The sequence below is a fragment of the Malus domestica genome, chromosome 07, assembly GCF_042453785.1.
Source record: "Malus domestica chromosome 07, GDT2T_hap1".
NCBI lineage: Eukaryota > Viridiplantae > Streptophyta > Magnoliopsida > Rosales > Rosaceae > Malus > Malus domestica.
In genome coordinates, this window is record NC_091667.1 from 9,538,187 (window position 1) to 9,565,179 (window position 26,993).

The 26,993-nt window shown below is 38.4% G+C and overlaps 1 protein-coding gene and 2 long non-coding RNA genes across 7 annotated transcripts; 1 reads left to right on the forward strand and 2 right to left on the reverse strand.

Moving 5' to 3' along the window:
* The first annotated feature begins 263 nt into the window (after positions 1–263).
* Positions 264–4,273, forward strand: LOC103445049 (uncharacterized). Of its 2 annotated transcripts, XR_011582689.1 has the most exons (4): positions 264–391; positions 1,531–3,315; positions 3,401–3,553; positions 3,870–4,273. It is a non-coding gene; the product is annotated as an uncharacterized lncRNA (long non-coding RNA). The 2 variants fall into 2 exon arrangements; XR_530723.4 differs by lacking the exon at positions 264–391 and having other exon boundaries at positions 927–3,315.
* Positions 4,274–4,308: 35 nt separating this feature from the next.
* LOC103445048 (probable serine/threonine-protein kinase PBL19) lies at positions 4,309–7,982 on the reverse strand. 4 transcript variants are annotated; one of them, XR_011582686.1, is made up of 6 exons: positions 7,845–7,982; positions 7,085–7,452; positions 6,611–6,871; positions 5,523–5,645; positions 4,740–5,415; positions 4,309–4,381 (listed from the first exon to the last, which is right to left on the reverse strand). XR_011582686.1 is itself a non-coding variant. In XM_008384011.4 (5 exons), exons 2-5 carry the CDS (start codon positions 7,439–7,441, stop codon positions 4,867–4,869), a joined length of 1,290 nt encoding a protein of 429 aa, XP_008382233.1. In that variant the 5' UTR covers positions 7,442–7,452; positions 7,845–7,982; the 3' UTR covers positions 4,680–4,866. The 4 variants fall into 4 exon arrangements, 1 of the variants encoding a protein (XP_008382233.1); XR_011582687.1 differs by lacking the exon at positions 7,845–7,982 and adding an exon at positions 7,737–7,812; XR_011582688.1 differs by lacking the exon at positions 7,845–7,982 and adding an exon at positions 7,555–7,707.
* A 4,236-nt stretch (positions 7,983–12,218) lies between these two features.
* LOC139197548 (uncharacterized) lies at positions 12,219–14,477 on the reverse strand. Its single transcript, XR_011583019.1, has 4 exons — positions 14,119–14,477; positions 13,897–14,027; positions 13,220–13,278; positions 12,219–12,406 (listed from the first exon to the last, which is right to left on the reverse strand). It is a non-coding gene; the product is annotated as an uncharacterized lncRNA (long non-coding RNA).
* Between the last annotated feature and the right edge of the window lie 12,516 nt (positions 14,478–26,993).

Here is a 26,993-nt window from a genome sequence, read left to right on the forward strand (position 1 = left end):
CAATGCGAGAGAGTGGATGGAGAGTGTTGTGAGAGAGGGATGGAGTGAGCGAGATCCTACCTGACTAATAATACAGAGATTTTAAGTTAATCAAACAAAAAACTTCGAAAATTAAATTCCATAATTTAATGATGAGAAATAAATGGGCTTAGGAATTATTTGTGATGCCCAGCATTTTGGGGGTAGAGGCCCATTTCTTCTTCATTGCCCAACTCCAAGTCTCAAACCTTCACTCTCGTCCAACAGTCTCTACTTGTTCCACACTGTACTATGTTCTTGCCCTCCAAACCCACCAAACACCCGACCCAGAGTTCGGATCTCGCAGCTTAACCACTGCGGCTCTCAGGCGAGCTCCAATGTCCGCTGACCTCGCGTGCACCCTTCTCTCAAGGTACACTATCACACTTTCAACTCCTCCCGAATCTTAATTACAAGCTCTCAAAGCTTCGATTATTTTACTCAGTTTTTGCCATTTGCTAATAACCCCACTTCCAAATCCTTGTGCTCTGTAAACTCCAATGAAAGGCGTAAAGTCACGGTTGGATTGTCACGGATAATAAAGAACCAACCGGGTTATGCTTTGAAGGGTTTTTCCAGAGGGTTGCCCATTTTTTCTTGTAAAAGTTATGAAACTGTTGGGTTGTAGAGAAACTGCATTTGGGTTTTTCAAATTAGTCTTCAGGGATGATAGTGAGGGAATTGTGAGGAGGAGTTGTTGTATTGCTGCACATTTTTTTGGCAGGTTATAATCTGCGGTTTCTAGCTCAGGATGTGGTTTCGTGTGTGATTGCGCGAATTGGGCCAAGTAGGAGTATAGATTTGGTGGGATTTATGTGGCGAGGTCATTGTGAATATGAGTCAGACTTTTCAGTTCTTGATACTCTTATGAGAGGTTTCTTGAATGCCGAAATGGGTGCGGAGGCATTGGAGGTTGTGAGTAGGATGAGGGAGGTGGGCTTGAACCCGAGCTTGTCAGCAATTGCGATTCTTTTGAGGTTGTTGATTAGAATTGGTGATTATGGTAGCGTGTGGAAGGTGTTTAGGGATAAGCTTCGGAAGGGGCCTTAGTGCCTCACCCATGTAATTGTACTTTTAATGTGATGATTCTTGGGTTTTGTAGAAAAGGGTTGATTACGATGGGAGAGAGCTTGTTGCATGTGATGTGGAAATTTCAGTGTGATCCGGATGGTATTATGTATAACATTCTGATCAATGCAAACTGTGAGAGGGGGCAGGCAGACGATGCACTTCATTGGGTGCATTTGATGATTGCAAGGGCTTGTAAGCCGAGCACCGTTACATTTAGCACTGTCATAAATGCGTTGTGTAAGGAGGGGAATATGGTGGAAGCTAGGAAGATTTTTTATGGGATCCCAGATATGGGTATTTCTCCAAGTACTACTATATACAATACCATGATGGACGGGTACGTTAAGGCAAGGGACATTGGCCAGGCCAACATGATCTATGAAGAAATGAGAAACAAAGGCATATCTCCTGATGGCATAACTTTTAATATCTTGATTGCAGGGCATTACAAGTATGGAAGGGAAGAGGATGGAGACCGTTTGTTAAAGGATATATCTGTGTCAGGGTTGCTTCCAGATCCTTCATTGTATGACATCATGGTTTCTGGGTTATGTTGGGCAGGTCGGTTGGACGATGCCATTGAATTTTTAGAGGATACGCTAGGAAAAGGATTAGCTCTGAGTGTGGTCGCTTTCAACTCAATTATTGCAGCTTGTAGCAGAGTAGGGTTAGAGCAGAAGGCCCTTAAGGCCTATAAGTTTATGATTACATTTGGTATAACTCCTTCATCTTCTACATGTAGTTCTTTGCTTATGGGTTTATCCAAGAAGGGGAACCTGCAAGAAGCCAGAGAGTTTTTGTGTAAGATGATAGAGAAGGGGTTCCCTATCAAAAAAGCTGTTTTCACGGTGCTTTTGGATGGGTACTTTTGAATTGCCGATTTAGACGGGGCTCAAAATTTATGGAATGAGATGGTAAGAAGAGGGATATGGCCTGATGTTGTTGCGTTCTCAGCATTTATCAATGGACTATGTAAAGCGGGTCTAGTGGAGGAAGCATATGATATATTTCTGGATATGTCAATGAGAGGTTTTGTGCCCAACAATTTTGTGTATAATTCTTTGATTGGCGGGTTTTGCAACCGCGGGAAGTTGAGTTATGCACTGAAGTTAGAGAGAGATATGAGGCAAAAGGGTCTTCTTCCAGATATCTTTACCACCAATATGATCATTAATGGGTTCTGTAAACAGGGAAGAATGAAGTCTGCAATTGATACATTTATGGACATGTACCCAACTGGGTTAACCCCAGATATTGTCACTTACAATACCTTAATTGGTGGTTATTGTAAAGCATTTGACATGGTTGGAGCAGATGAGTTTTTGTATAAAATGTATGCCAGTGGATGTGAACTCTCACAACCTATAATATTTGCATTCAAGGTTTTTGTAGTAGTCGAAATATAAATCGAGCTGTGATGATTCTGGATGAGCTTGTTTCAAGAGGTGTTGTTCCAGACTCAGTTACATACAACACGATGATGAATGGTGCTTGTGTTGACATATTGGACCGTGCTATGATTTTAATGGCTAAATTGCTCAAGTTGGCGTTTCTTCCAAATACTGTTACAATTAATGTGTTATTGTCCCAGTTCTGCAAGCAGGGGAAGCCTGAGAAGGCCCTCATGTGGGGTCAGAAGTTGAGTGAGTTTTCCACTTGCTTTGACAAAATTACGTATAAATTATTGGACAGAGCTTATCATAATCTGCAAGAAGATTCTGAAATTTCCAGTGGAACAGCTGAAAACAGCCTCTTCCTGGATTTCCTCATGTACATTACATATGATTATTTATGTAGAAATAAACCTTGCAGGGATGCAAGTCAAAATCCTCTTAAGTTAATTGATTTTAAAGGCTCCTGAAAGTTGATTTAGTTCATCAGTTTTCACCACAATGATTATGATCTGGGACATTCTGATGTTATCATGATTGTACCCTTCCGGTCTCATGTTTTATGCCACTTGTGGCAACAAGATTGAAGTAGCAACAATCAGAAAGAAGCAAAAAGCAGCTGGCATGATGGTTTCAAGGGAGACTGATCACTCAAAGGGAAGAGATAGGCGAGCAAATGAAAACAGTCAAGACAAAGGAGATGGAAGGGAAAGTGGGCTGAGGTTATGAGAAAATAGTCATGCCTGCCAGTTATGCCGTCAACTGCAAATGTTGGATAAATGCCGTGCATGAATTTATGAAAAGGGGTCATAATGTGCTGGGCACATTAGGTCAGGTATTGAAGTTAATAAAAGAGCAATGCCGACTTTTAGATATAATATGGCAACTGATGTTAACTGTGTTTTAATTTTATGGTGCAGCTGAACAAGTGTATAGGTTGAAAACCCAAAATAGATGGCAAAGCAAAATGAAAGCTCCAACCGGTGGACCCAGGATTGTATTCATGCACGGACTCATAAAAAAATTTTATTTTGAGGGAAATCATGGTTTCTTGGCTGACAAGGGCCCTTTTTGTAAGTTTTCTCTTCGAATTTCACTTCGAATATTCATATTATAATCTAAAATCCGATGTCGTAAACCCCTGGATCGGTAACCTATTGTAATCTAAAATTTATAACGGTTTGCCATTTGGGTAATTATCAATGTGTATGCTGAATAACGAAAGGCAAGGCTTTAAACTAGCAGGCAAAGTATACATGGGTTAATAGGTGAGGTGAAAGGCAAGGTTTGGAAGTGGGGGCATTTTATATGTTAACAAGGCAATTCATGGGTTAATATGTTTCTACCGATGAAAGTTAGTTGCATGACCTGTTTTATTTGTGTGGGCAGGTGCACCCTCTAGGACCTATGTAGGATGCCCAGCGAACCACACTCCAAGTGAATTTGCTATGCGGATTCGAGAGTAAGCACTGAAGAACAAGGTCAATGTCTAGTAGGTTTCCATTTGCAGCTCGAAGGGCTGCATAGTCTCCGAAAATGTACATGAGCCAACTCTTTTGTCAAGGCCTTGCATCATTGAGTGAGTGTTGCTGAGAGGGAGCAACAGAAGGTTTTGGCTCTGGTTGCTGCAGTTTTTCGTATGATCCATTGGGTTTCCTTTTAGGAATTCTTGTAATCTCTATGGGAATGAGTTATGGGCGATTCTTGTCGAAGATTTAACTTCCGTGACGTTATTAATGATTTCACAAGATTGTACGGTGACAATGCTACCATGAATGAGTGCTTTGGGGGAATTTTCTGTTTATCTGGAAAGAGGGCAAAAAAGGAAGAAAAGAAACAGCCTTATCTTATTCTCATTAAATCAGCTATACATGGAAAAGGCTGATTCTCACATAACCAATCTTAGGGCTGGTTTGGTATTGCTGTGCTTTGAAAAAAAACTGCTGTGAGAATAAGCGGCTGTGAAATAAAGCCAGTAGAGTATTTGGTAAACTTTTTTGTGAAAGTGCTTTTGGAAAAAAAATCAGGATGATAGTGTGTCTTTTCATTAAAGGAGCACTGTAACTCCGTGTGCTTTGAAAAAACTGGCTTTTTTTCAAAGCAGCAAATAGCAGCTTCAGCTTTTCCTTTGATTTTCAGCTTATTCTCACAGCAGCTTCCAAAATAAGGCTTTTTTTTTCAGTTTACCAAACACAAAAATGACCCTCAGCTTTTTTTCACAGTGGTTTTTTTTAAAAACACCTCAATCCCAAACGGGGCCTTAGAATTCTCTGATGGCTTTAACAACTTTACAAAAATAACCATCCAAATCCTACTCGATAAAAAGTTCTATCTATCTCCAAAACGACCCGAAAACAAGTTACAACTATACAGGATGAATTATCCATCATATCACCTTCGCCCTCTGCATAATCATGAATCTTCTTCTACTAGCGCTCTCCACATGCTCACCTAGTTTGGCCAGGTGAGCCATTCGTCTCTTCCATGACTCCGAGGCCTCCGATTCACCCGTCTTTGTTACCGAGTCGGCTTGGTCATTCTCAACGGATTCAGGACTTCTCTCCGATGGGATTCCCTCTTCGGAGTCTTGAATAATCCCCTTTAATTTGTCTACTACCTGACTCATTGTTGGCCGATCTTTTGCCCTCTTTGACAGACAACTCTCGGCCAACTTAGCAATCTTTCTTGCTGCAGTGATCGAATACTTGTTTTCCAGCCGGCTATCCATTATCAAGCCAAACTTTTTACCGTCGGGAGGGAACTGTTTCACCCATTCCAAAAGGTTCTGTTCTATTCTTGGTCGGCTTCTTTCCAATGACCGCCTGCCTGTAAGAATCTCGTACAGCACCACACCGAAACTCCATACATCGCTCTTAGTTGTAAGATGGCCTGTCTCGACGTAATCTGGAGCAGCGTACCCGTTAGTCCCCACTACCTGATCATGAGAAACATTCTTCAGCATTTTTCGAAGCACTGTTTGCATAGGTAGGTTCCTATCCAAGCTACAAATGCTAGTGAGAAATAAGTGAATGCAATACTTACTGCAGTTGAAACATGAGTATGGCCAACCATTGGCCCCTCCCTAGCAAGCCCGAAGTCTGAAAGCTTCGGTTTAAAATTCTCATCCAACAACACATTCGCGCATTTGAAATCTCGATAGATTACCTTCATCAACAGCATAAGAAAAAAAATCAGAATAACCAAGACTAAGACTAAGCTTGAATACTGAAAACATGAAATAGAACATGTCTAGCAGAGAAACAGTTCCCGCAGGGAAGGGCGGGCGGAGCCATGAAGGGACCATAATGGTCCCGGGCCTACTTGATATTTTTTTTCACATAGAAAAAACCAGAGTTATCCCTCTGATTTCCAAAGCTCTTTGACAGTATTAGAGCCCCAACCAGAATCTTTTCCTTATTTTCTTCACTGGGTTCAATTTGAGGCTTATGGTTCTTATGCAATTAATCGACGTCACTATGAGTTTTGAGGGAGAGAGAAGAAGTAGGCTAGAGAACTTATTTTTATTTTTTCCTTCATTTTTTATTGTATTTCTTAAAGTCTTTTAATACTATTACTTTTGCTTTTATCTTTTATCTTATTTTTCTATTCCCCTCCTCCTTCCTTCCTCCTTCCAAATAAAGGGGCATATATTTTGAATCTGACTCATGGTACTAGGCATGGGGGTTGAGTTAAGGAAGATGATAACAAGAACGACATCATACTGAACCCAAATGATAGTGGTTTGTGTTAGGGTACGTCAGATCCATATTTTTCTTAAATCTTAAGAGCGTTTAGAGCCAGGCTTTTAGCTCCGCCACTAGGCGGAGATTAAGGCATGAAAAAGCGATGTGGAAGACTGGTGAATGCAAAATTTCAGGGCTGACCTTATGCAAAGAAAGAAACTACATTCTCAAATTTGGATAACCGCCCCACCCCAGAACCAGAAGCGAAGGTAGATCTTATGAAGGATAAAGCATGTAATCTGACATAACCAGATGGATACATATGTGAAATATGCCATATGTAACAAGCTCTAGCTCAGGAAGCTAAAACAACCGACTTACGAATCAAGTATATAACTTGATTTGTATGTAGAAACTGATTTTTCAATATCGATGTTTAGGGCTAACCTGAACCTCCAATCCTTCGTGCAGATACGCCAATCCTTGAGCAGCTTCAAGTATTATCTGTAACCTTGTCTCCCAAGGTACAGTTGGGTACGCCTTGTTGAATAGATGATCATCTAAACTTCTGTTCGGCATGAATTCATAGACGAGCAGTCGTTGAATTCCTCTTTCACCATCAACAGCACAGTATCCGATTAGTTTGACAAGATTCGGGTGCTCCACAACACTCAGAAATTGAACTTCTGCCACCCATTGCTTGTGACCCTGTACGAAAGAACAGAGAATCATAAGCAATGGTATTCGAAACCACAAAAAAGAATGTAATGAGAGGATGCCAGAAGACTCAGAACTCGATTAACAATAATCGTGACAGCGGTTTAAATAATTTTTGATTAAATATTAAGGAAAATTAGTCTACAAAATGTATCTTAATCACAATAGCGCGTTAAGTAATAGTAAGGTGCTTAACCCCCATACCTGTAAGCCATCATTGTTAAGCTTTTTAATGGCGACAAAGATTGGATCGTGGTCCTTGGCATCAGCAGGCTTAATTGAACCTTTGTATACATTCCCAAATCCGCCTTCTCCGATCTTAAGCAGCCTACTGAAGTTATTTGTTGCCTGCCTGAGCTCCGCGAAAGTGAACACCCGCAAGTTATGAGCCTTCTCTTCAAACATTTCTGGTATACCGCGGGGTGAATTTGCGGAGCAGGAAGACTTAATGACCCTATCGCCGGGACCTGAATACTCCGAGTTTCTCTGTTCTTTCAGTTCTGGTGCTGATCTTTGTTCCCTGCTCCTAGCTTTGTCCTTGAAGTAGTAGAAGCACTTCATTGTATAGAATCCTACACATGAATACTCCGATTTTTAATGGAAATGCTAAAACAGTAGAACACAAAATCATAGAGAAAAATGTTTACTTAAAAAAAAATTAACAAGAATCATACTAGAGAAACGAAACGCAGTAAGTCAATGAAAACAGAGTAATATGCAAGATAAGAAAAACCCTAAGGAAAAAAGAGATGAAATCACAAATGGTTGGAAGATTAAAGAGAAGATCAAAAGAGTGTAAACCCAGATGGGAAATCAGAATGGAAGTACAAATTAACTTGGAGAGAAGGCAACTGACAAAAATTGTATCAGAAATCCTAACTCAGATGAGCAAAAACGAAAGAGAGAACCATGAATGAATGAAAGAACCAAATATTAAACCCTAAATCTTAAAGAAAATAGATACCTCTGTCAATTATTTCTGCATATAATTTGAATAGGGTTGGGAGGTTCAGGTTGGAGAGACCTGCACAGATTTCTTTCCTTGCTTGGCCTTTTTTTTATTTTTTTTATGTGAATAATAAAGTAGGTGGTTAGCTTTAGCCGTCGTAATGGTTAGGCAATATAAGAAGAAGAGAATTCAAAGGTTGGATTAAAAATAGGAGAATTCATCAACTATTCAAGTTGACAATAATAGTAATATAATATAATAATATAATAATATATATATATATATATAATATTTTTTGAATCACGGCGTGTTATGGGCAACTTACACGTTTTAAATGTATTTATATGTGTAAATTGACAAAAGGAAAGTCAAATATTTGAAGTAAATGAATAATCTCAGACCATGCTAGAAGAAACCCCTTATAAACCAATTAAAGCATCTAAATTCACATAATAAATTCGATCTCTATAGAATTTACATTAAGAATAAGAGAAAATAATATTTAATAAACAATTTATTGAATCATATTATTGCTTGTGAGGCTAAACCCACCCCCTCCCTCTTAGTGTATATAATATCGTTTGTTAAAAAAAATAATCATTTGACAACTAATTTAATCACATTATTATCTGCATACAAAATACCTTTTTTTATAACTGGCATTGCACGCCTCTTAAGATGTTGTGAATGTGTTTAAGGATAGAGAAAATAATATTTAATAAACAACTGATTGAATCACATTATTGCTAGCCCATTGTAAGGCAAAACCCACCCCATCCCCCTTAGTGTAGATAATATTGTTTGATAAAAAAAAAATCATTTGACAACTAATTTAATCACATTATTATCCGCGTGCGAAATACCTTTTTTATAACCGGCATTACATGTCTCTTAAGATGTTTTGAACATGTTTTAAAATAGAGAAATTGAATAACATTATTACTAGCCTATTGTGAGGTACTAATTTAAAAAAAAAACAACACAAAAAAACTAATTAAAATCACGACGACATTTTTTGAATTAAGGCGTGCTACGCGCAACTTACACATTTTAAATGTATTTATATGTGTAAATTGACAAAAGGAAAGTCAAATATTTGAAATAAATGAATAATCTTATATCATGCTAGAAGAAACCCCTTATAAACCAATTAAAATAGTTGAATTTACATAATAAAATTGGTCTCTATAGAATTTACATTAAGAATAGAGAAAATGATATTTAATAAACAATTGATTAAATCACATTATTGCTAGCCCATTGTGAGGCTAAGCCCACCCTCATCCCCGTTAGTGTAGATAATATCGTTTGTTAAAAAAGAAAAAAATCATTTGACAACTAATTTAATCACATTATTATCCGCTTGCAAAAGACTTTTTTTATAACCGACATTACACACCTCTTAAGATGTTTTGAACATGTTTAAAAATAGAGAAAATAATATTTAATAAACAACTGATTGAATCACATTATTGCTAGCCTATTGTAAGGCTAAGCCCACCCCTCCCCCTTAGTGTAGATAATATTGTTTGTTAAAAAAAATCATTTAACAACTAATTTAACGTAATTTAATCACAGTATTAACCACGTGCGAAAGACCTTTTTTTCTAACCGACATTATACGCCTCTTAAGATGTTTTGAACATGTATAAAAATAGAGAAAATAATATTTAATAAACAATTGATTGGATCACATTATTGCTAACCCATTGTAAGGCTAAGTCCACCCCCCCTTAGTGTAGATAATATCATTTATTAAAAAAAATAATCATTTGAAAACTAATTTAATCACATTATTATTCGCGTGCAAATGACCTCTTTTATAATCGGCATTACACGCCTCTTAAGATGTTTTGAATGTGTTTAAAAATAGAGAAATTGAATCACATTATTGCTAGCCTATTGTGAGGTACTAATAAAAAAAACTCACAAAAAAATTAAATATTAAAAAATACTATTAAAATGATGAAAATGCCCCTGCCTGAAGGAAATATTTGTGAAAACAAGTTCATTTGAGCAACATCTATGCATGCTATTAACAATCAAAAGGTGGAATCATGCTTGTATGCACTCAAAAACAAAACTTAACCCATGAAATTCAAAGTCTAGTAGTTATGGTGAACCAAGACTCAACTCAAAACAAAGTGAGTTGAGAAATCTTATACTTTTGTTGATTCCTCTTTGCATAAGCAAAGGCTAATCACCCAATAGAGAGGGTCTTCATTTCTTTCTTCTTAGCTTCATGGATTTCTTGGAAGATGATGGATGAATGGATTCTCCAAGTTCCCAAAATAGAGAACCTCTAAGTCTCCACACCAAGGAGAGCATTGATGAAGAGATGAGTGACTTAGGAAGATTTAGATGCTAGTAAAACCTTCCTAGGGTGGCCGGCCTCTTAGAGAGAAAAGAGAGCTTGTGTTCTCATCTTTTCTTCAAAAGAAACCCTAAGGATGAAATGGCTATAAAGTTGCCTTTATATCTCACTAAGGAGTGGCAAACTTGCAATTAAGGAAAGTTCACTACCCCTTTCTATATGGTCGGCCATTAAGGGTTCATTGGGCTTTCAAGCCCTTTGTGTTTTCAAGTTGTCATATAACTTGAGTTAATGGGCTTGACATTCAAATCCCATTGGGCCTTGCGGCTCAAAACTAACTCGAGATCTATAACAAACATATTCGTTTGATTAATTAACATATTAATTAATCCTAGCCACAAATAATTAAACCATTTAATTATTTTTACTCTTTTCCGTTGTTTCTTCAATCTCTACCTTACACAGTTTACGATCCATTAGGTTCCTTTTAGCGAGGTAGTGGGCGATTATAACTCTTCAAATCGATTGTGAATTGAAACTTACTTTCAATTCTCCCGTTATTGTTTACTCACCTTTAGGGCTTCCACAAACCATGAGTGACACTTAGCAATATGTCATGGATACCTAAGCTAATCAGAAGAGGTGGAGAACCTATTCAGTTTAGGATTACAATGCAATACAGTCTTTCTCTAATACAATACTCTTGACCACATTGTTTGGTTTGATAGTTTATTCACGTCTACTATCCAATGTGATTCTCTTACTTATATGATTACCTTGAATGTGATTTGGAACGACTTCCTAAATCTCATTCATACTCTGCCCAGAGATTCTTAATCATATCATAGAATATTCTCCCTCAAATGGTTTGAAGGTTAGAGATCCCTTGTTGTGCATTCACTTGCCTCCATGGCTAAGTGGCTTAACCTCAACTATGTTGTGGACACCCTCTGACGGAGTGACTTTGACATAGTCAAAGATCAAGGACATAACCACAAGACAACTATGATGCCTCAGGTCAAATGACTACTTTGCATTATCCCAACCATGAGTTCTCATGTGACATGAGTATGAGAACTCTTTGTTGATCGTGTTTAGTGGACTCATTCTCTATTAAGCACCTACATGCTTGTCTTGGTGTCAGTCACACCAATGACTTGAGACCAGTCACTCTCCCTAAGAGAAGACATAACACGTACTGATCTTAACGGACTGTAAATGCCCAATTGGCAATCCTATGATCAGGAACGTTTAGGATATGTATACAAAAGAGAATGGTCTCATGAATCTAACTTCTTTAGATCACATTCTCCCAATTACATATTTCTTGGGCTTATCGTTTAAGCATATAACATTTATATGAGACGGCTTCAAACAATAATCTTTGTCCTTTATATTAAACTAGATTAGTTTAACATGTGAAATGTCCGTAAAGTATCATCATATGATTGGTTTAGGGCACATTTCCAACACTGTCTTATTTGATGCATTATTTTGGGATGCCTTTGAAGTTTTTTGTCTTGGGGGGTATTTTTATCCAAATATTTTTGTTGAAGCTTGGTAACACCATAATCACTATTCACCTTGAGCGCGTGCACAAGGTATTTTTAGAATCACGGCTTGCTACGCGCAATTTACACGTTTTAAATGTATTTATATGCGTAAATTGACAAAAAGAAAGTGAAATATTTGAAGTAAATGAATAATCTTAGACCATGCTAGAAGAAACTCCTCATAAACCAATTAAAGCAGCTGAATTCACATAATAAAATTGGTGTATATAGAATTTACATTAAGAATAGAGAAATAATATTTAATAAACAATTGATTAAATCACATTATTGCTAGCTAATTGTGAGGCTAAGCCCACCCCCTCCCCCTTAGTGTAGATAATATCGTTTATTAAAAAAAAAACAATCATTTGACAACTAATTTAATACATTATTATCCGCATTTGAAAAACTTTTTTTATAACCGGCATTACACGCCTCTTAAGATGTTTTGAATGTGTTTAAAAATAAAGAAAATAATATTTAATAAACAACTAATTGAATCACATTATTGCTAACCCATTATGACACACCCCGTCCCGAAGGAGGGCATGCTGGCCGTCACATGAGAGTGACGTAACCATTTACACAGTTCGGAAGCTTTAAAAATACAATTACTAAGATGAAACACCCAAGGGTGAGTCCTACATTTGTGAATTCTGTCAGAACACCTTTGGATCCCTCGTGGCCACCAAAACTCTGCTATCTAGAACCTGGAGGGGCGCAAAACAAAGTTGAGTGGGTCAGTAAAACAAAGTTTTTTGAAAACATTTCATTTAAAACATTTCTAACCCCTCGCTGTAAAACCTGTATACTTTCCCAGAAAATAACATAATAGCATATACCTTCAAATATCTCAAATCATCAATCTTTATCAAAACCAGAAAGTATGCCATGCCATAATGTCAAAAACAGAATATGGATGCATCAATATAACAGGTGAAATAAGGAATCAATCGGAGACCCTGCAGTTGGTCCTGTACGGTTAATTCTATAGCTCAATATCCAATCCAACCGGAGTCACCACGGTGACCTGTACGGCGCTACTTTGCACATAAGTCGGAACTACCTGAAGTAGTTTGTACGACAAGAATGGTGTAATAATACGCTCTAGTGCTTCTCTCATCAATCATCTGTGCACATAATCTAAGGTCACCTACCAGTCGGAACCACTTCTAGTGGTCTGTACGACTAGCATGTCGGAACCCTCTATCGGTCTGTACGACATGCACCTACTTGGATCCAAGGTGAGCGTGCGGTGCGGTGAATAATATAAGCACTAACACTAGGGGTTATGAGCTCTCAACACAATTCACATCATCAATGATTCACATGAACAATATAAAACTCACCTGATACTCACTTGTGCGTCCACAGCACCAATTCACATATATATGCATCAATTATCAATTCATATATCTCATAATATGCATGCATGTCATTTTAAAACGTACTTTCATTTAAACTCAATTTCTGGGAAAAATATCAATAGTATATAGGAGTAAACAGAAATACTGCTCACTCACCTGGAGTTCGCCCAACAACTCCATAGCACAACACATCAAGGCGTCATGACGATCGGCGCCTAGAACAATAATCAAATCCAACCTTAGAAAACATATTGATAGAATATATAACTTATATAAAACACGTCACTATGTAGATCGATCCGGAAGATCTGCAACTCAGATTTCAAATCCATAACTTCCAGAGGTCCACAATATACCTCTAGGACAACGTCCTAAAATTTCATTACCATCCAACGGTCGGATCTCCGTCAATTTCCAAAGCCAAGTGACGGTTAACATTCTATTTTATGAACTTACAACTCCAATTCCGAAAGATCTATAAATCGGATTTCCGATCCATAAGTTCCTATAATCCTCAAATATTACGTATTACAACGTATCAAAGTTTGGTGACGATCCAACGGTTGGATCGTCGATTCAACTTTTGGCCTAACCACGAATCGTAACGAACTTAGGTTCAATTACTCAATTTACGTCCATCAATTATCAAAACTGAACCTAGAACCTTAAACACATGCTAAGAATGACATTGGCGGGCCATTGGCCACGCGCCGCCGCACGGGCCGCCGCGGGTGGCGGTCGGCCGCCCTGGCTCGCCGGAAAATCCAACTATTTCCAAAAATTCTCAAAAAATACAAAATTGAAGATCTCAATGAGTAGAGTAAACTTTATACCTGAGGCCAATGCCAATTTGGCATGGAAACACTTCAATTTCACCAAAATCCGTGCGGAACCCTATAATTGGGTGAGTTCCAATTCGTCTTCAAATCAACTCCGTCGTCCCAACCAATGCTTGGGCTTTGTTCTAGGTCATAAGGGAATGCTAAAGGTGTTAGTAATTGAAAGAAAACATTTCAAGATTTGAAGAATTTGAACAAGAAAGTCGTGGCACCCACGAGTGTGTTCTTCACCAATTCACCATCAAATTTCATGATTTTTGGGGGGAAACATGAAGAGGGAAGGCCTAGGTGTTGATTGGAAGTGGTAACTTGATCCAATTTGTGAGAATTCTGGTGAAAATCATCGGAATTTGGGTGTGGGTGTCGCGGGTCGAAACGGGTCGCGAGTGAAGACCCATTTTTCTTCCTTCTCTCCTCTGCTTCTCGCCCTCTCTCCTTTCCTCCCTTCTCTGTTCCGATTTTCCGGTCTCCTCTCTCTCTTCTCCCCATTTGCCAGCACTCTCTCCTTTCTCTCCCGGAGCTCCTGCTCTCTCTTCCTCTGGTTGGGTAGTTTTGCCCAATCTCTTCTTCTTCTTCTTCTTCTTCTTCTTCTTACGCGCACACACACACAAACCTTCTTTCTTCTCATCCCAGCCATCCATTTATTTCTTCATTAGATCTGGGCCGTCCACTTTCATAAAAGAAATTCTAGAATTTACTAAATTATAATTCCTAAAATGCCCAAATTTCAAACGTTAATAAATTCTTCAATATAACTCCAAATCACGCACCGTCTGCGCCCACGCGTCTGTAGCGATGAGTACTACGAGGATATGTCAAGAAAACAAATCTTATATGGCACGATACAACGATTAACCTCGAATAATGTGCGTGCCTCGAAGGGCATTTTTGTAAAATCCTTTATTAAAACTTTAAAACTCTTAAAATCAGGGACGGGCTATCACAATTACGATGCAAAGTCCACCCCTCCCCCTTAGTGTAGATAATAACGTTTGTTAAAAAAAATAATTTAACAACTAATTTAATCACATTATTATCCGCGTGTGACATACCTTTTTTTATAACCGGCATTACACGCCTCTGAAGATGTTTTGAACGTGTTTTAAAATAGAGAAAGTGAATCACATTATTGCTAGCCTATTGTGAGGTACTAATTAAAAAAAACAGCACAAAAAAACTAATTAAAATGACGAAGGCATTTTTTGAATCATGGCATGCTACGCGCGACTTACACGTTTTAAATGTATTTATATGCGTAAATTGACAAAAGGAAAGTCAAATATTTGAAGTAAATGAATAATATTAGATCATGCTAGAAGAAACCTCTTATAAACCAATTAAAGCAACTAAATTCACATAATAAAATCAGTCTCTATAAAATTTACATTAAGAATAGAGGAAATAATATTTAATAAACAATTGATTGAATTACATTATTACTAGCCCATTATGAGGCTAACCCACCCCTCCCCATTAGTGTAGATAACATTGTTTGTTAAAAAAAAGCCAATAATTTGACAACTAATTTAATCATATTATTATCCGCGTGCAAAAAACTTTTTTTTATAATCGACATTACATGTCTCTTAAGATGTTTTGAACATGTTTAAAAATAGGGAAATAATATTTAATAAATAACTGATTGAATCACATTGTTGCTAACCTATTATGAGGCTAAGCTCACCCCCTCCCCCTTAGTGTAGATAATATCGTTTGTTAAAAAAAAATCATTTAACAACTAATTTAATGTAATTTAATGTAATTTAATTACATTATTATCTGCGTGCGAAAGACCTATTTTTATAATCGGCATTATACGCCTCTTAAGATGTTTTGAACGTGTTTAAAAACAGAGAAAATACTATTTAATAAACAACTTATTGATCATATTATTGCAAATCCATTGTGAGGCTAAGCCCACCCCTTCCTCCTTAGTGTAGATAATATCGTTTGTTAAAAAAAATTAGTTAACAACTAATTTAATCACATTATTATCCGCGTGCAAAATATTTTTTTTATAACCGGCATTACATGTCTCTTAAGATGTTTTGAAGGTGTTTAAAATAGAGAAAATAATATTTAATAAACAACTAATTGAATCACATTATTGCTAGCCCATTATGAGGTTAAGCCCACCCCTCCCCCTCAGTGTAAATAATATCATTTGTTAAAAAAAAAAATCATTTGACAACTCATTTATTCACATTATTATTCGCGTGCGAATGACATTTTTTATAACTAGCATTACACGCATCTTAAGATGTTTTGAACGTGTTTAAAAATAGAGAAATTGAATCACATTATTGCCCCTATCTTATTTGATGCATTATTTTGGGATGCTTTTGAAGTTTTTTGTCTTGGAGGCATTTTTGTCCAAATCATTCTGCTGCTGAAGCTTCTGCCATCAGGTTTGCCTTATTGTCTTGCATAGACCATGGGTTTAATGACATTATCATTGAATCTGATGCAAGTACGATTATTATGATGTTGAAGAAAGAAATCTCGGTTGATTTTAGTATCGAATGCATTCTTGATGACATTGAGATTCTAGCGCAGAAGCTGAGGTCTGTCTCTTTTTCTTTTGTGCCTAGAGAGGGCAACCGTGCTGCTCACTCGGTGGCTAAGTATGTATTCAAGGAGGGACGTTCTTTCTCTTGGGATTGTATTGGCCCAGAATTTCTGTTTAATTTCCTTGCTAAGGATGTAAACCTTTCTATTCGTCTTTAATATATTTCTATCTTTCGTTAAAAAAAAAACTTAGTGACACCAAAATCACTATTCACATTTTCCATTAGCTCTCTCTCTCTCTCTCTCTCTCTCTTTATATATATATATATATATATATATATATATATATATTTAAGTAGTAGTTCCTGAAACTCACATCCCTCTCACATAGGTTGACACGAAACTGAACTTATTATACACATAATCATTTATCAAGTGTTCTATTACTTAATTTTAGTTAACTTTCATTTTTTTTCAATTTTGAAAAAAAAAAACTAACCAATGTTAAGTGAAAAAACTCGTTACAAATAATTAAGTGTACTATGAGCATACATCAAAATTTATAGTGGTGAGCAATAATGCTCCACAACCAAATATGTACCCTATGGTCAAAACTAGAAGATGATGAATTTCACAACAGAACTATTAAATTGGTCAACCTTCCGAGGAAACTGTTTCAAGAAATATCTTGTTCTTCTCCCCCTTTTTTTTTTTTTTTTTTAAGTTTTGGAAAAGGAATATATATATATATATATATATATATATATATATATATATATATGTATACACATATTTAAGTAGTAGTTCCTGAAACTCACATCCCTCTCACATAGGTTGACACGAAACTGAACTTAGAAGCATTTTTGCTCACAACCTATTATGCATGCTTATTATACACCTAATCATTTGTCAAGTGTTCTATCACTTAATTTTAGTTAACTTTCATTTGTTTTCAATTTTGAAAAAAAAAAAACTAACCAATGTTAATGTTAAGTGAAAAAACTCGTGACAAATAATTAAGTGTACTATGAGCATACACCAAAATTTATAGTGGTGGGCAATAATGCTCTACGTCCAAATATGTACCCTATGGTCAAAACTAGAAGATGATGAATTTCACCACAGAACTATTAAATTGGTCAACCTTCCGAGGAAACTGTTTCAAGAAATATCTTGTTCTTCTCCCCTTTTTTTTTTTTTTTTTTTTTTTTTTTTAAAGTTTTGGAAAAGGATAATGGCCATGGAGAGATGAGCATGAAGTTATCTACACTAAGGGGGAGGGGATGAGCTTAGCCTCACATTGAAAGACCGATTTTATTATATGGATTCAACTACTTTGATTGGTTTATGAGGGGTTTCTTCTAGCATGATCTAATATTATTTATTTACTTCAAATATTTGACATTTTTTTTGTCATAAAAAAATTATTGAAACAATTCACGCATATAAATACATTTAAAACGTGTAAGTCGCGCGTAGTACGTCGTAATTTAAAAAATGCATTCCGCACATGTGTGAGCACGTTAATAGTTTTAACATTTACATAAGTACATATATGTTGGCAAAGAAGTTTGCAAAGCGACCCATGAAAATCTGCTGGGAAAGTGGCTTGAAGACAAATGAAACCTCAAAAATTGACCAAAAATTCTTAGTTAAATCGAAAGCTCGAGCTTTTGGAGTTTATTGGACACCATCTTATTCGTGTAACCTATTTTTCCACATGCACATCAAAATTTGGAGCCATGTCACTCCTGTCTCCATTGAAAAATAAACCAAAGACTTTGACAAAAATAAATTGATGGGGACCCAGTTGAGAATTTTGAAGGATGTGAACAAAACAACTTTTGTTTTGGAGAAAATTTTATAGGTTCTAGAAACGGAGTGTGGTTTTAGTGTTACATATCGTTTAATATCATACGTGCTTGAGCCATTAAATTTAATTTCTTTTGCAATTGTTTAGATTTTTTATTTTGAATTTTAATATTTATTTTTAGTATTATTCAATACTAAATATTATTGAAGAAAAATCTCCAGAAATACACAGGTCAAGTAGTACATATATGCACACATATATTGTAATAAGAGTAACGATATGATTGCTATGTTTCATTTCTACTTAATTAAATAATACCCTTACATTATAATGTAAGTGAAACATCAATGCTACGTGCCAATTTTCTATGTAGACCAAAAAGGAATAAAGGTGGTGCTTCAATTGACTACGTGGCTGGTTTATGAAACTTTATGCTTATGATAGGAATTGTTCATGTTATATATTCTATATAAAGATCATATCTGCAAAAGATCAATTAAATATGAAAACATTTAGACATCGAACTAGATACTGACACATACAAAAATTTGGTAAAAGAACTACGAATTGTCTATCTATTTTTTTGCTATAATTAATCGATTAAATAACCTTAGTTTTAATTAATTTTTTTTAGAGATAATTTTAAAAAAATAATTTATAATATAATCGATTTTGATTATAGATACAAAATTTTGTGAATAGACTACTAAATGAATTTGAGAGAAACTCCTCCTTACTTTTAAGGAAACAACCTTTCTCGACTGAAAATAGTGGTCAACAATTTGGGTCTTGCTCGTGCTACTTTTTATTATTTTAATACTTTTCACTTTTTGTATGTTTCAATCTCTTGTATATATTACACATTGGAGGCTTGTGGGTTGTAGTTTATAATAATTGTTCTATTAGGGGGAATTTATAGTCAAAGTTCTAGAAAATGTTAGGCGCTAGTCGGGTGGCGGGTTGGTACCTAACGCCTAGTTGGCTAGGCGGGGTCTAAACGGGCGCCTAGACGGATTTAAGTAAATTTCTTGTATATCTTGTAAATAAGTGCATATTGACACTTACAAAAAATTATACTTATATGAAATCTATGGATAAGATAATAAAAGAATGATAAAATGCAAAAAGAGTATTCAACAAGTCCAAAATTTTAAAATACATTAAGCATATATGCCATATAACCATAGTGAGAAGTATTGTAGGATGAAACATGCCATATAACCATTTAAAAACACATCAACCACATAAAATGCAAAATAGGAGGAAAATAAGGGAATATAGTAATATAAATAGGATTTTTTTTTAATTTAAAAAAAAAAAGAGGGCCTAGCCGCCTAGCACCGCCTAGAGCCCAGCCGATTTTTCCAACCGATTTGCAAGAAAATGCCTCGGGTCATCATCGCCCAGCGCCTAAGCGTCGTCTAGACCCTTTTTTAGAACATTGCCTGTAGTATTTTAGTTTGCATGGGAATGTATAATTGAAATTGTTTAACAACATTTGTTTGTTTTTTAAATCATTGCAACCTAAAATCTTTAAAATATGTAAAAAATTTCTTCACACTTTTATTCCAGCTTAAATGGCAAGTGACATGCACCCAATGATATCATTGGATAGAAAAATAGTTATGCACGCACGGTTTTTTAGCATTCTAGCTAAAGACGTGAATAATGATATTAAATTTAATAAAATAAATCTTTTAGGACCACGTTTTGAGGCATTCTTTTTTTCTTATCTTAGATCTAACAACAATATGTCAAACTGTTCCGTCTTTAAATTAATACACATAGAAAACAAAATATTGAAAGACCAACCAAGTTGACCAACCAATATATTAGATGATGTTTATATCATATTTAGGGCCTCGTATTTAGACTTCGTATAAATACTCTGAGGATTTAAATGTAATTATGTAATAAAGTAAGGGGTAAATATGTAATTAGGGGAGAATCCCTTGTTCTATAAAAGGGCATCCTCACCATCACAAACCCTAAGTCTCACCTATCTAGAGCAAAACTCTCACACTCTCTCCCTCACAAATACTCTCAGAGAAATACAATCAGTGTGGACGTAGCCCAAACCTTGGGGTGAACCACGATACATCTTGTGTTATTTACATTTCTTGCAGATTCACGGTCGGATTTACGTTGTTCCAAGACCTCCGGTTTTGTGCATCAACATTTGGTGCCGTCTGTGGGAATCGACACGAAAAGTTATGTCGGTTCTCTCTTAATTTTCACCTCCGCCGTGAATCTGCAAAATCACAAAAACCCAACAAACCAAATCTCTCTCTTTCTCCTCTCTCGGTTAGTCATACACTCGGTCAGTCATATACAGAAACCAAAACAAAAAGAAAACCTCAAAAAATCTCTCAAACTTTCTCAATTAGTCATCCAGACGGCAATAGAGTACGCCCATAAGCTTAACACTCTAAAAAAGTCTCTCAAACTATCTCCGAGCTTCTGTAGTCCACGCCATGGCTCCGGGGCGTAGACGCGGAGCGAGCAAGGCCAAGGATAAGGGCAAGTTGAGTCTCGGCGATCTTGTCCTTGCTAAGGTCAAGGGCTTCCCCTATTGGCCCGCCAAGATTAGCATGCTTGAAGATTGGAAGAAGGTCCCTGATTCAAAGAAATATTTTGTCCAATTTTTTGGAACGGAAGAGATCACCTCGAGACCAAGTCCGGTGGTGATGTTCGAGAAGCCATTGCTGAACTTGACGTTTAAGGACTTGATTGCTGCAACGTTACACTTCGGCAAGAACTCCCAGCTCGTCGAGGGATGCTCATGTTGGTGAAGCCAGATTCTCCGATCCGGAAACATCTCTTTTGGGTTTCTCCTTAAATTATTTTCCAGGGTTGCAGGGTTCTCTGGTCTGCCCCTTTCTCGAGGGACTCAAAATTTTCTTGCTGGTACTTGAGATTTCTCGGGAAATTGACTTCTGGGGTTTTCCGGAATTCGATTTTCGTGTTCGGAAAGGTGAGAAAATGGTGAGGGGGAAGACTCAGATGAAGTGCATCGAAAATAGAGCGAGTCGGCAAGTGATTTTTTCCAAGAGAAGGAGTGGGCTGCTGAAGAAAGCCTTTGAGCTTTCAGTCCTGTGTGATGCTGAAGTTGCACTTGTGATCTTCTCCGCAAGAGGGAAGCTCTATGAGTTTTCGAAGATACAGTGGTTGCAGACAGAAAGCAATGCATGTTCAACTTTGTACCTGCCCTCAGTGAGAAATCTGCAGATTTGTCCCTGAAATATGAAGCATCACCATCGTGGCCAACCTGCAGATTCAAGGGTGCACATGCATGACAGCTCAGAGACAGAAAGAGAGGAAAGTGAAGAGAAGAAAGCAAAAGCTTTAGCAAAGCAAAAACGGAGATAAGATTATTTTCTTACTATTAAAACTATTATCATTTCTTGTCTGCCATATTCATCAGGGTCAAGAAACAGAAAGAAAATCAGAAACAAAAGCAGAAAAGAAAAGCAAAAGCAAAGCAAAATAGAAAAAGAAAAAGAGACTGAGTGGGAGAGGTGTGGTGAAAAGGAGGAAAGCAAAAGGGAGGCACATGGGGATAAAGAGAAAGCAAAAGGGAGGCATATGGGGACACTGCAAAAGCAATGAATAAACACCCCACCAGAATGATGTAATTTATTTTTTCTTATCTTTCGGAGACATCTGTATAAACCCCATCAGAGGGTACAACAACAACAACAACAACAACAACAACAAAGCCTTTTCCCACTAAGTGGGGTCGGCTATATGAATCCTAGAACGCCATTGCGCTCGGTTTTGTGTCATGTCCTCCGTTAGATCCAAGTACTCTACGTCTTTTCTTAGAGTCTCTTCCAAAGTTGTCCTAGGTCTTCCTCTACCCCTTCGGCCCTGAACCTCTGTCCCGTAGTCACATCTTCGAACCGGAGCGTCAGTCGGCCTTCTTTGCACATGTTCAAAATCACCGGAGCCGATTTTCTCTCATATTTCCTACAATTTCGGCTACTCCTACTTTACCTCGGATATCCTCATTCCCAATCTTATCCTTTCTCGTGTGCCCACACATCCCACGAAGCATCCTCATCTCCGCTACACCCATTTTGTGTACGTGTTGATGCTTTACCACCCAACATTCTGTGCCATACAACATCGCTAGCCTTATTGCCGTCCTATAAAATTTTCCCTTGAGCTTCAGTGGCCTACGACGGTCACACAACACGCCGGATGCACTCTTTCCATCCAGCTCGTATTCTATGGTTGAGATCTCCATCTAATTCTCCGTTCTCTTGCAAGATAGATCCTAGGTAGCGAAAACGATCGCTTTTTGTGAGCTTCGCTAGATTGCTCCGGTCATTAGTGTGGATAAGTATATAAATGGATAGAGATAGGAAAGCAAACACAAGATGTACGTGGTTCACCCAGATTGGCTACGTCCACGGAATAGAAGAGTTCTCATTAATTGTGAAGGGTTTACACAAGTACATAGGTTCAAGCTCTCATTTAGTGAGTACAAGTGAATGATTTAGTACAAATGACATTAGGAAATATTGTGGGAGAATGATCTCGTAATCACGAAACTTCTAAGTATCGGAGTGTGGTGTCGTCTTGACTTGCCTTATCTGTCTCATAGGTAGATGTGGCATCTTCTCTGGAAGTACTCTTTCTCCATCCAGGGGTGGTATCTTTAACTGGTGGAGATGCACAAGGTAATGTATCAATTTCACTTGAAGCTTACTTGTAGTTTCAGGCTTGGTCAAGCGCGATACAAACCATGTAGTAGGAGTCCCCCAAGTCGCCGAGCTCGGGGGTCTGCTGAAAGAGGTGACAGACAAGGTAAGCAATCAGAGCTCCGACTGATTGTTCACCTTCTCCCCATCTTGCAGCAGCATGAAGGATAAAGAGAAGAAAAATGAGAAGAGATGATATGAGATACTTTTGCTTTTGAAGAAGTAACTTTCCACAGGCTTATTCTTGAACTGAGCTGGAGGGTTTTCTGGTTTCCTCCAGAGTATAAGGCCGACTGAAGAATTTGAGGGTCAAAACAAGTCCATCAAATCTAGAGTACGTTCCACCCTGCTGATATGGGATACTTTTGCTTTTGACAGAGTAATGAATGTATCGGCACGTGTGCTGTTACGCTTGTCTCCACATGCTTCCTTGTATCCTTCGCACTTGCCCTATCTGTTCCTCAAGCAGATGCGGAATCTTCCCTGGAAACATAAGATGTTGAAGATGAGTACTCGAGAGCAATGCCAGGTAAGTAATCAGGTAAGGGGTTCCAGGCAGTCAGTTCCTGGCTGGAAGCTTGATTCCAAGTGCTGACTGATTGCTCTCTTTCTCCTTGTCTTGCAGGTAAAAACAAGGCCAAAAGAAAAGACAGGGAAAAAGCATGATATGGGATACTCTTGCTTTTAACCCTGATGATATGAGATATTCTTGCTCTAGTATAGCTTGTTTGCAGAGGTATTATCGGGGGGAAAGAAAGCTGAATATTTCGAAAGGCTTCGTTGGGAGTGCCCTCTCAGATATGATGAAGGGTTGAGCATTTTTGCAGGTCTGCCTGTCCGTTGGGGATGGAGGTCGACATATATAGGAGTCTCCCTAACAACAAGTAGTAATGCTATTCCTTTACCCTGCTTGGTCATAGCACGGTAGTGGGAGCTGCCAGTTTCACATGTTTTAACTCTGTCAGAGCACTTTGAAAAAGTGGTCTGTGGTATCTGGCTCTCGAGATTCGGAGAACGATGCCTCTTCGATTTTTGAGAAAGCAATCATGCTGGGGGTATGACTCTCGAGATTCGGAGAGCAGTGTCTCTTCGATTTTTGAGGAAGTAATCATGTTGGGAGTCTGGCTCTCGAGATTCGGAGGGCGGTGCCTCTTCGATTTTGGAGCAAGCAATCTTGTTGGGAGTGTTGTCTCGAATGTGAGTAAAGGTTGGGCATGTTTGCTAGTCTACCTTGCCACGAAGCACAAAGGTTGACACACAGGGACTTTCCAATTATCCAGCAATGGTACTGTTCCTTTACCCTCTCTTCGATTTTGAGAAAGTAGTCATGTTGGGAGTCTGGCTCTCGAGATTCGGAGGACGGTGCCTCTTCGATTTTGGAGCAAGCAATCTTATTGGGAGTGTTTTCTCGAATGTGAGTAAAGGTTGGGCATGTTTGCTAGTCTACCTTGCCACGAAGCACAGAGGTTGACACACAGGGACTTTCCAATTATCCAGCAGTGGTACTGTTCCTTTACAGTTGTGGATAATAATATGGTAGCTAGACCTTCAAAATTTATGTGTCTAAACTTTTGTTAGTGCTGTTTCTTTGCTATTCTTTTACCTTTCTTGGTCAGAGCGATGTAGTGGGAGCTGCAAGCTTCACGTGCTCAACTTTGGTAGAGAACTTTGGCAAAGTTATTTGTGGTACCCATGAGCTATTGTTGCGTGTGGGAAGTGGGTGATTGAACAGTAAGATTCATGTGCTTTCTACTTCACCAGAAGTCTTCGACAGAATGCCCATAATTTCTGCAAAGCTGAGTGTGCGTGTGACAGGTGCTGACAAGGCTAGAAAAGTAGGTGCCTCTTCGATTTCTGAGATCGGCCCTCGTGGTCTCTGAGCAGCCCAGCTTTTGAGAAAGCGAGCGCCTCTTCGATTGATTCGGAGAACGATGCCTCATCGATTTTTGAGAAAGCAATCATGCTAGGGGTCTGGCTCTCGAGATTCGGGGAGCAGTGTCTCTTCGATTTTTGAGAAAGTAATCATGTTGGGAGTCTGGCTCTCGAGATTCGGAGGGCGGTGCCTCTTCGATTTTGGAGCAAGCAATCTTGTTGGGAGTGTTTTCTCGAATGTGAGTAAAGGTTTGGCATGTTTGCTAGTCTACCTTGCCACGAAGCACAGAGGTTGACACACAGGGACTTTCCAATTATCCAGCAGTGGTACTGTTCCTTTACCCTTGTGGGTAATAATATGGTAGCTAGACCTTCAAAATTTATGGGTCTAAACTTTGTTAGTGCTGTTTCTTTGCTATTCTTTTACCCTTCTTGGTCAGAGTGATGTAGTGGGAGCTGCAAGCTTCACGTGCTCAACTTTGGCAGAGAACTTTGGCAAAGTTATCTGTGGTACCCATGAGCTATTGTTGCGTGTGAGAAGTGGGTGATTGAACAGTAAGATTCATGTGTTTTCTACTTCCCCAGAAGTCTTTGACAGAATGCCCATAATTTCCGCAAAACTGAGTGTGCGTGTGACAGGTGCTGACAAGGCTGGAAAAGGCTGGAAAAGTAGGTGCCTCTTCGATTTCTGAGATCGGCCCTCGTGGTCTCTGGGGAGCCCAGCTTTTGAGAAAGCGAGCGCCTCTTCGATTTTTGAGATCGGCCTTCGTGGTCTTTGAGCAGCCCAACTTTTGAGAAAGCGAACGCCTCTTCGATTTCTGAGATCAACCCTCGTGATCTCTAAGCAGCCCAGCTTTTGAGAAAGCAAACGCCTCTTCGATTTCTGAGCAGGCGCCTCTTCGATTTCTGAAGCTTCGTCGAGTGCAGATTTTTATAGGGGCTGGCATTAAGTTCCAAAGCACACTTGAATCTCCACCAGTAGAAGCTTCATTCTTGCACTTCTAAGATCTTGATTTGTCCGACCTCTTCTCTCTTCAACACCTTTGAAAATGTCTGGCCCCTCCGACCGTCGTTTTGACTTGAACCTTGTTGAAGAGGCAGCCCCGCCTTCTCCAGACAACATATGGCGCCCATCCTTCGTCTCCCCTACTGGTCCTCTTACCGTTGGGGATTCCGTGATGAAGAATGATATGACCGCTGCGGTGGTGGCCAGGAACCTTCTCACTCCCAAAGATAACAGACTACTTTCCAAACGGTCTGATGAGTTAGCTGTTAAGGATTCGCTGGCTCTCAGTGTTCAGTGTGCAGGTTCTGTGTCTAATATGGCCCAACGCCTATTTGCTCGAACCCGCCAAGTTGAATCATTGGCGGCTGAAGTGATGAGTCTCAAACAGGAGATTAGAGGGCTCAAGCATGAGAATAAACAGTTGCACCGGCTCGCACATGACTATGCTACAAACATGAAGAGGAAGCTTGACCAGATGAAAGAAACTGATGGTCAGGTTTTACTTGATCATCAGAGATTTGTGGGTTTGTTCCAAAGGCATTTATTGCCTTCGTCTTCTGGGGCTGTACCGCGTAATGAAGCTCCAAATGATCAACCTCTGATGCCTCCTCCTTCTAGGGTTCTGTCCAGTACTGAGGCTCCAAATGATCCCCCTCCGGTGCCTTCTCTTTCTGGGGCTCTACCGACTGCTGAGACTTCTCCTAAGCAACCTTTGTGAAGGCTCCCTCTTGTGTGCTTATTTTGACTCATGTATATGTACATATTTGTAGCTTATCGGGGATATCAATAAATAAGCTTTCCTTCATTTCAACGTATTGTGTTAAATACACCAAAGCCTTCTTCGCTAAGTTCTTTGAATTTTCTTTTGTTAAAGCTTGTATGTTGAAGCTTTCTGAGTGGAGCATGTAGGTTGGGGTAGTGTTCCCTTAATTTCCCGAGTGAGGAAAACTTCTCGGTTGGAGACTTGGAAAATCCAAGTCACTGAGTGGGATCGGCTATATAAATCTTAGAACGCCATTGTGCTCGATCCTGTGTCATGTCCTTCGTTAGATCTAAGTACTCTAAGTCTTTTCTTAGAGTCTCTTCCAAAGTTTTCCTAGGTCTTCCTCTACCCCTTCGGCCCTGAACCTCTGTCCCATAGTCGCATCTTCTAATCGGAACGTCAGTAGGCCTTCTTTGCACATGT

Bases quoted from the DNA above. Each gene is read 5' to 3' on its own strand.
- LOC103445048 (XM_008384011.4), bottom strand. From the start codon at position 7,441: ATGAAGTGCTTCTACTACTTCAAGGACAAAGCTAGGAGCAGGGAACAA. The intron at 5,646-6,610 runs GTTAGCCCTAAA...CTGTTGATGAAG, and splicing joins ACGAAGGATTGGAGGTTCAG to GTAATCTATCGAGATTTCAA. The intron at 5,416-5,522 runs GTAAGTATTGCA...TCTCATGATCAG, and splicing joins ATACTCATGTTTCAACTGCA to GTAGTGGGGACTAACGGGTA.